Genomic DNA, 15303 nt, shown 5'->3' on the forward strand with positions numbered 1-15303 from the left:
GTAAGCAGACTGTGAGACCATGGGAACCAGGCCAGCAAAAAAGGCCAAAGAGAAACTGCTTCTGGATGTGCACCTGGATTGTAAACAGCTAGCATTTTGATCTCACATCACTTGCTCACGGACACATCCACCTCCCCCGCAATGCCCTGTTTTTCTCTGTGCTCTGTACTCTATAAAACCCTGTGTTGGAAAAGTCTGGGTGGTGGCAAAGCAGTAGCACCGGCCAGCAACCCCCCGTTCAGCTGGTCTAAAGGCTGGATGGGACTTAGCGGGACTTCACCACCACTGGCAGCCGGTGTGACAGTGAACTTCACCAGGTGGCCGCCATCAGTGTGCACATAAATCCTAATAAACCCATGTCTTTCACAGCCAGTCCTCCAGGTTATATCTTTGGAATCCACAAACAATATGCCGAGGTTTTCTGGGACCTCGGCACTTTGCATAATAGGGAGTAAAATGAGGAAGGAGTTTTGAAATTAAAAAAAGCAACGGCAGGTTGTTGCAATGCCCTAATGGGACCCACGAGTTTACTTATGGAAACAGGGTTAGCTAGATAATCTTAATAACAAATATCCAATGTGGTCCCCCATTTTCTTCTGAGGCCAGCGGCCGGGGTTTATCATTATAGATGAGGTAACTCAGGCCTCAAGGAGACAGACAGGGACTTATAAATGCCGCTTTCTAAAACCTACTGTCTGGGCCCAGGGTCATCCCATGGACTGAGAGGTCCCAGTTTGATTTCTGGTCATAGCACATGCCAGACGCAATCCCCAGTAGGGGGCGTGCAGGAGGGAGCCAATAGGTTTCTCTCACTTTGATGTATCTACCTCTCTCTCCAAAAGAAAAAAAATCAATAAAGACATATTCTAAAACACACTGCCTAGGAGATGCAGGTGGGACCTGGGAACCCGCAGTTCCGGGAAACGTCCCAGGTCGGGATGGCTAATCAGCAGGTCAGGGAGGTTATAGATAGACAAGCACACAGACAGCAGGAGAGCCCAGGTTTTCCAATTCAGCAGTTCTCAACAGTGGTGATTTGGCCCCAGTGGGCTTTTGGCAACATCTGGAGACATTCTGGGTTGTCACAACTATGGGGAGCTCCTGGCATCTGGTGGGTGGAGGCCAGCAAAGCTTCTTAACATCCCACGGTGCATAGGATAGTCTTCAACGCAAAGAATTATCTAGCCCAAATTTCAGTATTGCTGAGGACAAGAAATCTGACAATCTGGCTGCTTAATAATGACTTGCTTCAGTGCCCGAGCCCCCAAATCTTGCGGTGGCCTGACCAAGGGCACCAGCCCACGGGCCATGCCTGGGGCCCCTCCCAAATCTTCTCTTGAGAAGCTTCCTTGGTGCTGCCCTAGTTTCCCAGGCACCATTAAGCTTGTCTGGGGTGAATGTGAGGGCCTGTGCAGAATGACAGGTGCCCATAAGGGTGGCAGAGGACACTAACCCAGCCAGCCCAGAGAAAGGAAGTGGGAGGGGCAGGTGAGGTGACCTCTGCTATAAACATGGCATTTTGACTGCCAACCTGACTGGTAGGTGGGTGCAGACACCTAGCTAAGTAGCTTGCACCATCATAGAACCATCTACCAAGGCAACCGCCTACAATGGGTCATTGTGGCAACCCCAGCAACCTCAGCAAGGCGGCATTCTCTAAAGACAGGGATATTCCTAAGGGCACATAGTCCTCTGAGGACTGCACAACCAGGTCTGAACCTGTCCATCTTCCCCTTTCCTGAGCCTGTTGGGCCACTCTGGCTACTCATACATTCTAGAAGCCTTCATCCATTAAGGTAGGCAAGGGGCAGGCTGCTCTGCGGGGGCTGGCACCTTAGACACTTGTGTCCACCTCTTTGGCCTCCAAGGCCCTCCATAACCTGCCCTCAGCCACCCGTGTGGCCTTCTTTGTCTTTAGTAACAATTTTTGTCTTCAAGACTATCTTGTTGATAGCATAGTCACTCCAGCTCTCCTCTGGTTACTGCTTACATGGAATATCTTTTTTCTTTTTTTTTATTCCCACCCGAGAACATTTTTCCTTTTTTTTTACAGATAGAGTGGGAGGAAGAGAGAGAGAGAAACATCTACGTGAAAGGGACACACCCAGTGGCTGCCACCTGCCACCAGGGCCGGGGACAAACTGCAACCGAGATACGTGCCCTTAGCGGGAACCGAACCCGGGTCTCTCTAGACCGCAGGCCAACGCTCTAACCGCTGAGCCAAACCGACAAGGGCTACATGGAATATCTTTATCCATCCTTTTACTTTCAACCCACTTATGCCCTTGAATCTAAAATGTATCTCGCAGACAGCATATAGGTAGAATTTTTTTTTTTAAAGATTGATTCTGCCAATCTCTGTTTTGTGTGTGTGTGTGGTAAAATACACATAACAATATTAAAGTGAACAATTCAGTGGCATTTAGTACCTTCACGAGGCTTGCAACCATCACCTCTAAGTAGATTTTTTTTTTTTTTTTTTGGTACGTGCCCCTCGCGGGAACCAAATCCAGGATTCTCTGGTCCACAGGCTGACGCTCCAACCGCTGAGCCAAACCAGCCAGGGCTAAGTAGAATATTTTCATTACCCCCAAAGAAACCCTAGGTCCATCAGCAGTCACTCCCATTGCCCCCAGCCCCCAGTCACTAATCCACTTTCTATCTCTAAGTCCAGACTTTATATATAAACAGAACCATACAGTATGTGGTCTTTGTGTCTGTCTGCTCCTACTTAGCACAATGACTTACAGCTCATCCATGTTGTCAACTTGCCTCTGTCGCCTGGCATCAGCCTACCTTGGCCAGACTGAACTCTCTCTTCTCCCCCAGACACCAGGCGTGTTCTCACAGGGCTCTGGGTGCGGGACTTTGCTAAGGTCCCATCCATCTCAGTTTCCCTGCTCAGTTCAAATCTCTGAATAATAATAGTGATCACTGATTGGGCACCTAGAATATGTGGAGCTCTGTGCTAAGCACTTCCCATGCATTACCTCGTTTAGTTTTCATTCTTGCAGCAATCTTGGGAGGAGGAAATCATCACCATTTCCCCACCCTTTCCAGTTGGAAGTGGCAGCATGCTCAGCGCCCCACAGACCTATGCCTTTCACTGACCCACTCGGCCCAAGACTGGCCAAGTCTCCATTTTCTAACACTGTGACACCGAGTGGGTTCCTCGACCTCTCTGTGCCTCAATTTCCTTACCTGTAAATTTGGGATAATAATAGCACCTGCCTCACAGAGTTGCTATGAAGATTAAAAGAGCTTCTGGGGCCCGGCCAGTGTGGTTCAGTGGTTGAGCATCTACCCATGCACCAAGAGGTTGCCGGTTCGATTCCTGGTCAGGGCACATGCCCAGGTTGTGGGCCCGATCCCCAGTGGGGGGCATGCAGGAGGCTGCTGGTCGATGTTCTCTCTCATCGATGTTTCTATCTCTCTCTCCCTCTCCCTTCCTCTCTCTCTAAAATCAATAAAGAAAAAAAAAAAGAGCTGCTGGGCTAGCGTGGCTCCTTGGTTGAGCGTCGACTTATGCACCAACGGGTCACTGGTTCGATTCCGGTTGGGGCACATGCCAAGTTGCAGGCTTGATCCCCAGTAGGGGGCATGCAGGATCGATGTTGACACTTCTCTCTCATATATGTTTCTATTTCTCCCTCTCACTTCCTCTATCTCTAAAAAACCAATTAAAATATTGTTTTGAAAAAGATTAAAGGCGCTAACAGACATAAGTATCTAGCTTACCTGGCAAATGATGGGCCTTTACAATCTGTGCCCACCATATATGACGTGCTGGCTTACTCTCTGACTGAGTGGTCTTGGCTTGTGGCCTCCCTACCACTCGTCCTGCCTCCCTGGCTGACCCCTGTCCCCTGAGGTCAGACCAGCCTACTCTAGGGTGGCTTAGCTCATATCCAGGCCCTCTCATGGTCTACCTTCTGAATAAGAACAAATGCTTCTCCCTAGTACCTGATATACCCAAGGTAGAACGCTAGACCACTTTCCAGCTCATTGTCCACGACAGCCAATATGACTGTCCCTTATGCCCCAAGTGGGCCCTGTACTGGCTCCTGCCACTTGCTCCTCTAGAAAGGGCCCCTTCCAATCTTTGTCTGCTGAACTTCAATCCAGCCTCAGCGCTCTGACTCCTCAGACCTGACTCCTTCCCCTAAAGCTCTGCTCTCAGTTCTCTTTACGTCATGTGCCTCGGAACGGCTGATAGAGAAGGGATGCTCTCTATCAGCCTCTGTACATCCATCCTCCATGCCCACCATGCCCTTGGTGCCTTGGAGGTTGACCCACGGGTGCTGAGCTCACCATACCTCTGGCCCTCCCGTTTAGCCAATGGGAAAATGACAGGAGAGAGGGCAGAGTATTTATTGCCCAAGATGAAAAGTCTTCCCCAAGACTATAGGCCCTGATGGCTAAGCATGTGCTGCGCAGGGAGGCAGGAGACTGCATGGTCCAGGCGGGCCCAGGGTCAGAGGCCTCAGCTCCTCTCCTGCTCTGCTGTCACTGGCTGCAGCGCCATCAGCAAATCACTGAACATTTGTGAGTGTCAATTTCTCACCTATTAAGTAGGGATCATCCTCTTCCCTGTTGTTTGCATGGCTTGTTCCTATAGATTTTTCTCACTTGCTTTCTGTCTGTCACCCTTGCTAAAACATGAACTCCTATTCCCCATGACTCCCATGGTGCCTCCCTCATAGGAGGTCCTCAATTATTACCATTTTTTATTGAGGTGAGGTTCACATAACACACAATGAACTATTTTAAAGAGAATAATTCGGTGGCATTTAGTGCATTCACAATCAACCACTGCCTCCATCTAGTGCCAAAACATTTCCATCAGCCTAAAAGGAGATCCTACAACCGGTAAGCAGTCACTCCCCATCCCCCTCTGTACAGCCTGGCAACCACCAATCTGCTTTCTGTCTCTATGGGTGTGCCCATTCTGGACTTCTCATATAAATGGAATCACACAATATGTGGTCTTTGTGTCTGGCTTCTTTCCTCGACACTTGATGATGAATGCAAGCTTGGAGCTTTGGTTCGGCCTCACTCCTGAATGGGAAGGGCCCATCACCAGGGGACACGGGGAATAGTGAGTGTGATACCTGGGAGGAGAGCAAGGGGTCAAGAAGCGTCTAAAGGCCAGGGGGGTTACCTTTTCTATGGCTTCTTCATTGCCCTCTGCCATCTTCCGGAGCTTTATCAGCTGCCACAGGTCCTGGGCAGGCCGGCCAGTCCCTTGGCTGGCCTCCAGCAGCATAGAGGTAGAGGGCAGTGCCTGCATCGTGACCAGCTGGCTCTCTATTTTGTCGATGCGGGTCACTACATGGTCGAAGATGTTATTCAGCCTCTTCATGGGGTTGAGGATGGGCTGAGCGTCTCCCTCCCGGGGCATGAACACAACCTGCGAGGACTGGAGGAAGTCCTCGTCCCCCGAGAGGACCTTCTTGAGCTCAGCCATGTGGATGTGCTCCAGGATGCCTTGGAGCAGAAGGTGCAGGGCCTGGAAGTTCAACACACCGCACTGCGGGACGGCAATGTTGACCAGCTCAGAGAATGTGACCGAGAAGCTCATTCTGCCAGGGCAGTTGGCCGGGATGGGGTTCCGAGTGTCCCTGGGGAAGGTGGTGGCTTTCGGTGGACTCACGAGCTGCACAGAAAATGCTCAGAAGTCCAGGGAGGCTGTAAGTCACAGCAGTCAGAGAGAAAATGGCCTCTGTCTTGGCCAGAGCTCAGATGAGAGTTGCTAGGCTACCAAAGAACATGGCAGTGGGCATGCTTCCGAGGGTCTGGAGTGGGGCAGAGCGGGTGCTCAGTTAATAGCTGATGAATGTTTGAACAAAAGCTGGCCTTTTCATTCAAGCCATTTGATTACGCAAGACCCAGTGACCCTTTCCAGGAAGAATAACGGGAAGGTGATGGAGGGCAGCTGGCTCCTTGGAAGTCTCTAGAATCAGAACAGGAGACAGAATTCTTGGAGTTAGGAAAGCCCGGGTTTCAGGAACAGAATCTGAAGAGTTAAGCTGATTGCCGGACAATGGCCAAAGGCCAGCAGGTGTTCCAGTTTCCGGAGGAGGAAGGTGAAAAGTGCGTGAGGCAGCACTTTTGTCAGGTCTGATCCTGCATGTCCCTGCCCTCCTGGGGACATGAATGACCTCCCGAACTGTGCTGTGCTCCCTCCTTGAGCTGGGGCTCACCAAGACCCAGTGCTCTAAGAGCCTTAAGGACATGGCCGTGAGCCAGCTGCCACAGAACTTGAAGGCTGCCTGGTCCCCTATGTTCAGGCCCTGCCATTGTCAGTTCTCATGCAAGAAAATGGCAGCTTGCTGGTCCTGGTCTCCTGGAGAAGTCTGCAGGGAAGCCCCAATTCAACCCCTGGAGCCCCGACTCCTGGTCCACCCCAAAATTCCTTGTGGATAGTATACACTGCTTATACACAGCACACAGCATGAGCCCCGCTCAGGGGTTGAGTTGGCGTCCCCGTAGAAGATACAGCGATGTCTCTCCACTTTGGGTTCATGTGCATTACTCTTTCTCAGCAGTTGTGTGACCTTGTATAAATGACTTAACCTCTCTGAATCTCAGCTTCCCTTCCTGCAAGATGGGAAATAAAACCTTCTATGTGGAGTTGCCATGCAGGGGTGGGGGCAGTATGCAGGACTGTAAAAATAACACAAGTAGCCCAACTGGTGTGGTTCAATGGTTGAGCGTTGACCCACGCACCAAGAGGTCACTAGGTCGACTCCCAGTCAGGGCACATACCCAGTTTATGAGCCGGGAACTGAACCGTGACGGAGGTACATGCCCTTGACTGGAATCGAACCCGAGACTGTTCAGGCCGTGGGCCAATGCTCCAATCGCTGAGCCAAACCGGCCAGGGCTAATCACAGGTTCTTGACCTCATGTCAACAAATGCTTCTGCTGAGGCCATTACTACTCTATCAGCAAAACCTAGCTCTTAAGGAATAACAGAAGCTGATGCTGGGACTCTCAGTGCTGCAGTACTCTGTTCTCTTCAGACACTCTCCAGAACTGCTCAGTTCCGCTGAAGAATTCACCCACCTTGAGAGGCAAAAAAAAGGCTCACATTGTAATAAAGGTATACATCCCCAGTTCTGTCTGGGCTCTACTTAGATACTATTTACTTATTTATTTGTAACAACTTTACCTATAACTCTCATACCATACAATTCACCCATGTAAAGTATACAATTCAATAACTTTTATTATATTCACAGAGCTGTGCAACCATTACTACAATCAACTTACAAACATTTTCATCCTCCTAAAAAGAAATACTGCCCCCGTTCCCAGTCACTCTCTAGTTCCTCAACCCCCAGTCCCCAGCAATCACTCATCTGCTTTCTGTTTCTATGGATTTGTCTATTCTGGACATTTCACATGACTGAATATGTGCCCTTCTGTAACGGATTTCTTTTATTTAGCACAATGTTTTCCAGGTTCATCCAGATTGTAGCATATGTCAGCACTTCATTCCTTTTTATGGCTGAATAATATTCCATTTATAGATAGACTAGTTTGCTTATCCATTCATCCACTGATGGATATTTGGGCTGTTTCTACATTTTAACTATTGTGAATGATGCTGCTATGAACAGTTGTGTACAAGTTTTTGTTTGAATACAAGTTTTCAGTGATTTTAGGTCTCTACCTAGGAGTGAAATTGCTGGGTCATATAGTAACTAACTCTATGTTAACCCTCCGAGGAACTGCCAAACTGTTTTCCACAGCAATGCATTATTTTACATTCCCACCCACAGCAAATGAAGGCTCTAATTTCTCCCCATCGTCACCAACACTTGTTATTGTCTGACTTTTTTTTTTTTTTATCCTCACCCGAGGACATTTTTCCATTTTTTGTTCAGGTAGAGTGGGAGGGAGAGAGAGGAACAGAGAGAGAGAGAAACATCGACGTGAAAGGGACACATCGAGTGGTTGCCACCCTCACAACCCAACCAGGGCCGGGGACAAACTGCAACCGAGGTACGTGCCCTTAGCGGGAACCGAACCCGGGTCTCTCTGGACCGCAGGCCGACGCTCTAACCGCTGAGCCAAACCGGCCAGGGCTTGTCTGACTTTTTTTATTACAGCCATCCTGGGGATGGACAATGTGTTCTGTCCAGTCTTAAGTAGCAGCTACTATTCTGTGAGACTTGACAACTCATCCGGCAAGACACCAGAGGGTCTAACCAAAGCCCAGCTAGGACATCGTTCTCTGAACACCCTCCTGACCAGCAACAACAGGCAAAGCTCTGGATATAGTAGATGAGTGTTCTGAGGACTGACTTTGTCCGTCTTCAGCTATGGGGAGGTGGGGACGGGGAGCAGCTCCTGACAATGGGAACTGGCCTAGCACCATAGGCCCTGTAGTTGACTGGGAGGGCCCTGGTACACTCCAGTGGTTACAAACAACTTTACAGAACACCAGACCCATAGGGCCACTCTGCTCCCATGAAAGGCCAAGACAAACCAGACCAGTTGTAATTAGGTCTGGACTTGGACAAAAATAAAAATACTGTCCAAATCACAAACATGACCAGATAGCCCCTTATCCTGGCTAACATGAGTGACCACTTCTTCTTGACCAACTAAAATTTTGGCTGTTTCATTCCTTGTGCCTTCTTGATAAGGTTGATTAAAATATCCAGTCACAGAAGTAGCCCTGCTTCCTGGCAGTACCCAATCCAGAACACTCCCCCCAGTCACATGGGCCCAAGTCCTATCATAAATCCCTCTCACTTAACCCTCTTACGAGATGCCCCTGGATTCCCCACTGTGTCATATAACTTAACAATTTAAGGGCTGCCTTGACCTCTGTGAGCTTCACAGAGCCTTTGGGTTCCCTTGTTCCTCTTAAACATTCCCTCACCTCCACCCAACAAGAAAGGCTCTTCACCCAGCTGTTTCCCCAACCAGCCCAGCCAACTGCACTCTACTCTGGCCTCATCCGAGGGGCTTCAGTTCCCTGCCACCTTCTGAAACTATTCAAACAAGTCAATCACCTCCTCCTGCAGGAACAGGTGGGTGCCCCACCCCTGTTACTACAAAGGCTGCAGCCCACAGTCCCAGCTGGTTTGGTCTGTCCCTGAGTGCCGCCCTGAGCAGCCCAGCCCTGCATGTGGTGTCCTCTCCCCGCCTCTCTGAGTGCACGTGGCTGATAACTGCTGATGATCTCAGCTGTCCAGTGCTGGGTGTCGTACTGCTAAGGCAGGGGCCCTCCCACACCAGTGGGGTGAAAGGGGTGTTTCAGAATACGCATGGCGTGCATTCTCCCTTGTGGCACCAAGTCAGTAAACCCAACTTTGCTCAACTACAGACTAAGGATTGTGGAGCTGTAGTATTATGGAACCATAAGCAAGACTTTCCTACTTCCGAATGGGAAGATCAGGGAAATGGGTAGTTTAGTACTGTCACACAGCCGAGAAGGGGGCCTGAAGCCAGATCAAGGGGCTCCCCATGGGCCTTACAAAGAAATGTGAGCAACGGAATGTAAAGTAATTCTTGGTCACGGGGGACTAGGCTGGGTACGTGGAAGTAATGGCTCTGTCTTTCTGGAGGGACGGCCAGTATCTAAAACCATTTCGGGAGTCCTGTGGGAGGTGGAGTGTCAGTTACTAGTTGCCTTTGGGAAAGTTGTATACATTGCAGGTGATTTGATGCTTACTCTGAAGCTAGAGCACCAGCATTTAAAAAAATGCCCCAGTTGGTGCTGACAGCTCCCGGGGCCCAAGGACAGTGTTCCTCCAAAATCTAAGAAAGGGAAGCTACCACCCTGTCCGGTTTGGCTCAGAGGTTAGAGTGTCGGTCCTCAGACCTAAGGTTGCAGGTTTGATTCCAGTCAAGGGCATGTACCTAGGTTGCAGGTTCGATCCCTGGCCCAGTCGGGGTCATGTGGGAGGCAACCAATTGATGTGTCTCTCTCACATCGATATTTCTCTCTCTGTCTCTCCCTCCCTCCTTCCCACTCTCTCTAAAAATCAATGGAAAAATATCCTTGGGTGAGGATTAACAAAAAAAAGAAAGGGAAGCTACTAAGTCAGACTAGGTTGCAACAATTCAGAGGGGTGAAAATTCAGCTCAAAAAGCCCAATCTGGTCTTAGGCCTTCAAGGCAAGGGCTACAAGCCAACAAGATACTGATATGTTTCCTGGCACCGGGCACCTGGCACTGGGCCTCTGGCACTGGGCCTGACACTGACTCTTCAGTCTTTCCTTCAACCAATGTTTACTGAGCACCTACTAGGTGCTGTTCGTAAGCACAGAGGAAACCATAGCGAGCAGGTCAGAGATGGTCTCTGATCTCACAGAACGTGCAGGCTAGTAGGGAAGATGGACACTTATTTTACAACCAAGAAACAAAATAGCTTCAGGCAGTGCTAGGAATCAGAAAGATATAAAACAGGACAAAATGAGAATGGGGGATGGGCACTAATTTAATAGGTTTGTTGGAGTAGCCAGCCTCCAAGTGGCTCCCAAAGGTACCCCTGGGACTCACACCCTTGTGGTCTGCTCCCATCCTATCCTGGCTGGTTGTGTACCTTATTCCACCAATGCATCTATGTACTCCTTCACTTCACATTACAGAATGGCAAGATTTGGGAAAGTTGTATATGTTGCAGGTGATTGGATGTTGCTAAATTGGAACATGCATGATAAAAATGAAAAGAAAAAAAAAAGCCAATGTGTTAGACTTGAAAGAATCCATAAACTTTAAAAATTATGTCATTTTAGGTCCAGCCTGTGTGGCTCAGTGGTTAAGCATTGACCTATGCACCAAGAGGTCGCCGGTTCGATTCCCGGTCAGGACACATGCCCAGGTTATGGGCCCGATCCCCAGTGGGGGGCATGCAGGTGGTGGCCAATTAATGTTCTCTCATCGATGTTTCTATCTCTCTCCCTCTCCCTTCCTTTCTCTCTAAAATCAATAAAGGGGAAAAAAATTATGTCATTTTAGGTTTGGAAATAATTCTTACAAAAATGAAAGACCTAAAGACCTGGCTGCTTGAGTGGAAGCAGCCACCAGCCATGCTACAGGATATTCTCCGCTTCCTGGAGAATTTGCCGGCCCCAGGGAGGACCCATCCTAAGGCCGACAGACAGCAGCTGTGACCTGGCACTGCTCACTTCTGATGGTGGGACCCTAATTCAGACAATTTCAGGATGAACTTGTTACTGGGATAGTCTTTGAATGGCTGCTTGGGGCAAGAAGCCAATAACATGATTGGAAACAAGTAGTGTTTTTTCCTCCCAAATAAATTGAGGTAAAAGATTATCACTTCTATAAAGTGCCATTTATCTGCTTTGCTGGGACAAGCCTTTTTATTGTTGTTAATCATCACCCAACGATGTTTTTATTTAAAAAAAAATTGTTTTCTTTATTGGTTTTTTAGAGAGAGGAAGGGAGAAGGAGAGAGAGATAGAAACATCCATAAGAGAGAACATCGACTGGCTGCTTCCTGCATATCCCCCATTGGGGATCGGGCCCACAACCTGGGCATGTGTCCTGACCAGGAATCAAACCGGCAACCTCTCGGTGCATAGGTCGACGCTCATCCACTGAGCCATACCGGCTGGACGATATATATATATATATTTTTAGATAGAGAGAGAGTAGGAGGGAGGGAGAGAGAGAACAAAAAAGAGAGTGAGAGAGACACATTGATTGGTTTGCCTTCTACAGGACCCCGACTGGGGCCAGGGATCAAACTGCAGCTGAGGTATGTGCCCTTGACCAGACTCCAACCTGTGACTCTGTTGTGGCGCGAGAGAACCGAGAGACCACCAGAGCCAAATTAAAGCCAAATAGAGAGCAAAGCCGGCCAGCGATTGATCCCCAGTTCTCGGAGATCAGCCCCGACTTTCAGCTGATTTTTTATTTTTATTTATTTTTATTTTTTATTTTTTGGTATGTGCCCCCTAGCATGAACTGAACCCGGGACTCTCTGGTGTGCAGGCCAATGCTCCAACCACTGAGCCAAACCAGCCAGGGCTGATTTTTTATTTTATAGGGGGTTTGTTACAAACTTCTGCAGCTGGAATTTCTTGTTGGCCTTGGGCAGAGCAAACAAGCAAGTACAGAAGCGGAGGCAGTTAGCGATAAGCAGGAGGGAACGGAGGTGGGAGGGAGCTGAGGCGAAAGGGACTGGGTGAACTGGGTCAGCACATACCTATCCTACTATTCATTTTATTTTCTAAGTTCTCAAAACTAACAAATTCGCTTAGAGGACAAATTCATTTAGGGGTACCAGGCCAGCTGGTACTTCCTCAGGTTGCCTCTGAAAGCTTCATAGTTGGCCTTTTGTTTATTTAATCAGGACAAAGTGATAGGAGCAGGCCAGAACATTCATTCCCTGCTGGGTTTTTTTATCCTCACCCGAGGACATTTTTCCTTTTTTGTTGTGATTGTTCAGATAGAGTGGGAAGAAGAGAGGAAGAGAGAGAGAGAGAGAAACATCAACGTGAAAGGGACACATCAAGTGCCTGCCACCCACACGACCCAACCAGGGCCAAGGACAAACTGCAACCGCGGTAGGTGCCCTTAGCAGGAACCGAAACCAGGTCTCTCTGGACCGCAGGCCGATGCTCTAACCGCTGAGCCAAACTGGCCAGGGCCCCACTGGTTTTATGTACAAGTCAAATCATTGACCTTTTTTATTTTTCTTATTAAGGATACCAACTCTGTCCCTGTATTATTGCCGAATTATTGGCATAGAAATAGCAGGTTTCGCCTAGTGCCACACAGAGTCCTCCCTGCTTGAGGAAAGGGAGATCTAAACCTCATCTGTTTTGTATTGTTCGAGGTTATACTTAGGTGGGAGTATGCAAGTCCCTTGCCCCTGGATATCCCCTAAAGTTAACTTGGGCTGGTCCCATGTACAGTTGTCAGCATCTGGGGGCTGGGAAATTGGTTCAGAGGCCTAGCCCTATATAATAAGGTGGCCTCAAATTTAGGCATAACCAGCAGTCAGCCCCTATGACCTTCCTGTGGCCTAATAAAGTCTGGCTGACTAATGACAGTAATCTGAATGGGGTCAGATTTTCCTATAGGGAAACCTTGGTCTTGGTTAACCTTCTAAAACTTGAATGAGGGTTCCTGCTTCTCAGATAGTCCTTAGCAGTAAATGTGGTTTCATAATCCCAAGATGGACAAAAGTATTCGTTTGTATTCAAGCAACTTGTGGTGACTGTACCGCTCCCTGGGCATATATAGATTCCTACCTGTTGTAGTCCCCATTCCCCCATAGATGTCCCATAAGCCCAAGGTAGGGGCCCTTCTATATGACGTTAATCTTCAGTAATACTATCTGTGCCTAGGGTGCTTCTCATGAGGTCACATAGGTTGAGACTAAAAATAGGTTTTTCTCTCCCCTTTGTGGTAACATTTCTTAAGACCTTCCCCAACATCCCATTTCTAAGTTCCCAGTTCCACTGGGGCCCAGATCTATAAAGATTCCCCTGTACAGTCATAATCAGAAAAAATTAGAGTCCCGATAAATGCAAGAGTCTTATTTTTAAGGGATCTGGAGAGGCCTGGACCATCCATTCTGCTTTTTTCGTCTTCAGCCAGGAATGGTGCAGTCAGATGGGGATGCTGTTGACCTTGACAGCTGGTGCAGGCAGGATGACAGTATATGGTCTCTTCCAGGCCGGAGTTAGTCCCTGGGTGGTGAATTTCTTTATTTACGCCAAGTCCCTGGGCTGGAAAGGGTGCACAGAGTCCGAGGTGGGCACGGGCAGAGCATCACGGATGTGTTTATGGACAGCCTTCTGGGCAGACTGCAGGGCCTGCACGAACTGTAAGAGGGCGAGGGGGAGCAGAGTGGTCCAGTTTTCACCGGTTTCTAAAGTAAATTTGGTTAAGGTTTCCTTTAAGGTTCTGTTCATGCGCTCTACCTGCCCAGGACTCTGTGGGCGGTAAGCTCAATGGAGCTTCTAATTTATATTTAACCCCTTAGAGATACCCTGTGATATCTTTGCTATCAAGGCCGAGCCGTTGTCTGATCTAAGGGTCAGGAGTAGCCTAAACCTATTACTCCCTTTATTACATCCTAGACTGTTATTCTATCACTAGGGGCAGGCTCTCCCTCTCTGTGTCCTGTTCCTTTCCTTCTTGAGTGTTCCTCCAACGTCCTGTCTTCCTATAATATGTATGTTCCTTTCTTTTACCTTTTCTTATTTCCTCTGCATAATCCTTCTCTTCTTATTTCTGCCCTCTCCACAATCCTTCTTCAGCTTGCTGATAGACCCTCTATGACTTTTCTAGTCCCTCCCCTGACATGAACCTGAGAGCTTGCTCAATCTATCTGCTGTGTGCACATCCCCCAGCTTTTCTCCTCCTCCTCCCTACTTAGACCTACACATTCCTGCTTCCCTCCGCCTTCTCCTTTGCCCTGTGACCTTACTGGACATTGCCTGCCTCTCAGGAGTTCAGTGAGCTTGGTGTAACCTAAGTGGGTGGGCTGGTGCAGCTGGTTGACTAAAGTCCGACCCAGAGCTTCTGGGACTAACAACCTCCCATCAGGCCGTGTCCATCATCCATTGATTTCCTTTATGACTTGTTTCTGCTTGGCTAAGTCATTTTCCAACCCAGTATAAGTAAGAGTCAGGCAAACTTGGGTTTGGCCTGGTGACTGATATCTGGAGAGGTCCCCACTGGTTTTAGGGCCACCTGTCGAGCTTCCTTATCTGCAGCATCGTTTCCCCTTGCCGCTGTGGAGTTCCCTTTTTGATGTCCTTTACAGTGAACAATGGCAACCCTTTGAGGTAGCCAGATGGCCTCTAACAGGGCTAGGATTTCAGCTTTATTTTTAATTTTCTTTCCCTCTAAGGTGAGAAATCGCCGCTCCTGATAGAGGGCCCCATGTACTTGAGCAGTAGTGAATGCGTATCTACTGTCAGTATAAATGTTTATAGTCTTCTTTTCCCCAATGTAGGGCTTGTATTAAGGCTATAAGTTCAACCCTCTGTGCAGAAGTCCCATGTTCCAATGCCTGTGCCCAGAGTACCTTATCTTGTGTTACCATAGCAGCTCCTGCATATTTGGTGTCGTTTTACATAAAGCTGTTCCCATCTGTGTAGAGATCAGCATCTGGGTCTGGCTAGGGTGTGTCTCTGAGGTCCCTTCAAAGACTAGTCAAGGAGTCTAGGACCTCGAGGCAGTTATGAACAGGTTCTGCTGGATCATCATCACGCAGAAAGGTCGCAGGGTTTAGGGCAGTAGTCTTTAGGAATTTAATCCTTGGGGGTTTAACAAGAGCACTTGATATTGGACCATTCT

General features: G+C 48.6%; 1 protein-coding gene across 1 annotated transcript in view; it reads right to left on the minus strand.

Moving 5' to 3' along the window:
* The window catches only part of CUNH16orf96 (chromosome unknown C16orf96 homolog), a 46250-nt gene extending 40655 nt beyond the window's left edge, over positions 1-5595 (minus strand). Inside the window, exon 1 of the mRNA XM_036280107.1 lies at positions 5162-5595. Within this exon, the coding sequence (XP_036136000.1) occupies positions 5162-5581 (420 nt within the window). The 5' untranslated portion in view covers positions 5582-5595. The remainder of the gene's footprint in view (positions 1-5161) is intronic.
* Between the last annotated feature and the right edge of the window lie 9708 nt (positions 5596-15303).

The sequence above is a fragment of the Molossus molossus genome, unplaced genomic scaffold, assembly GCF_014108415.1.
Source record: "Molossus molossus isolate mMolMol1 unplaced genomic scaffold, mMolMol1.p scaffold_m16_p_3, whole genome shotgun sequence".
In the NCBI taxonomy this organism is placed as follows: domain Eukaryota; kingdom Metazoa; phylum Chordata; class Mammalia; order Chiroptera; family Molossidae; genus Molossus; species Molossus molossus.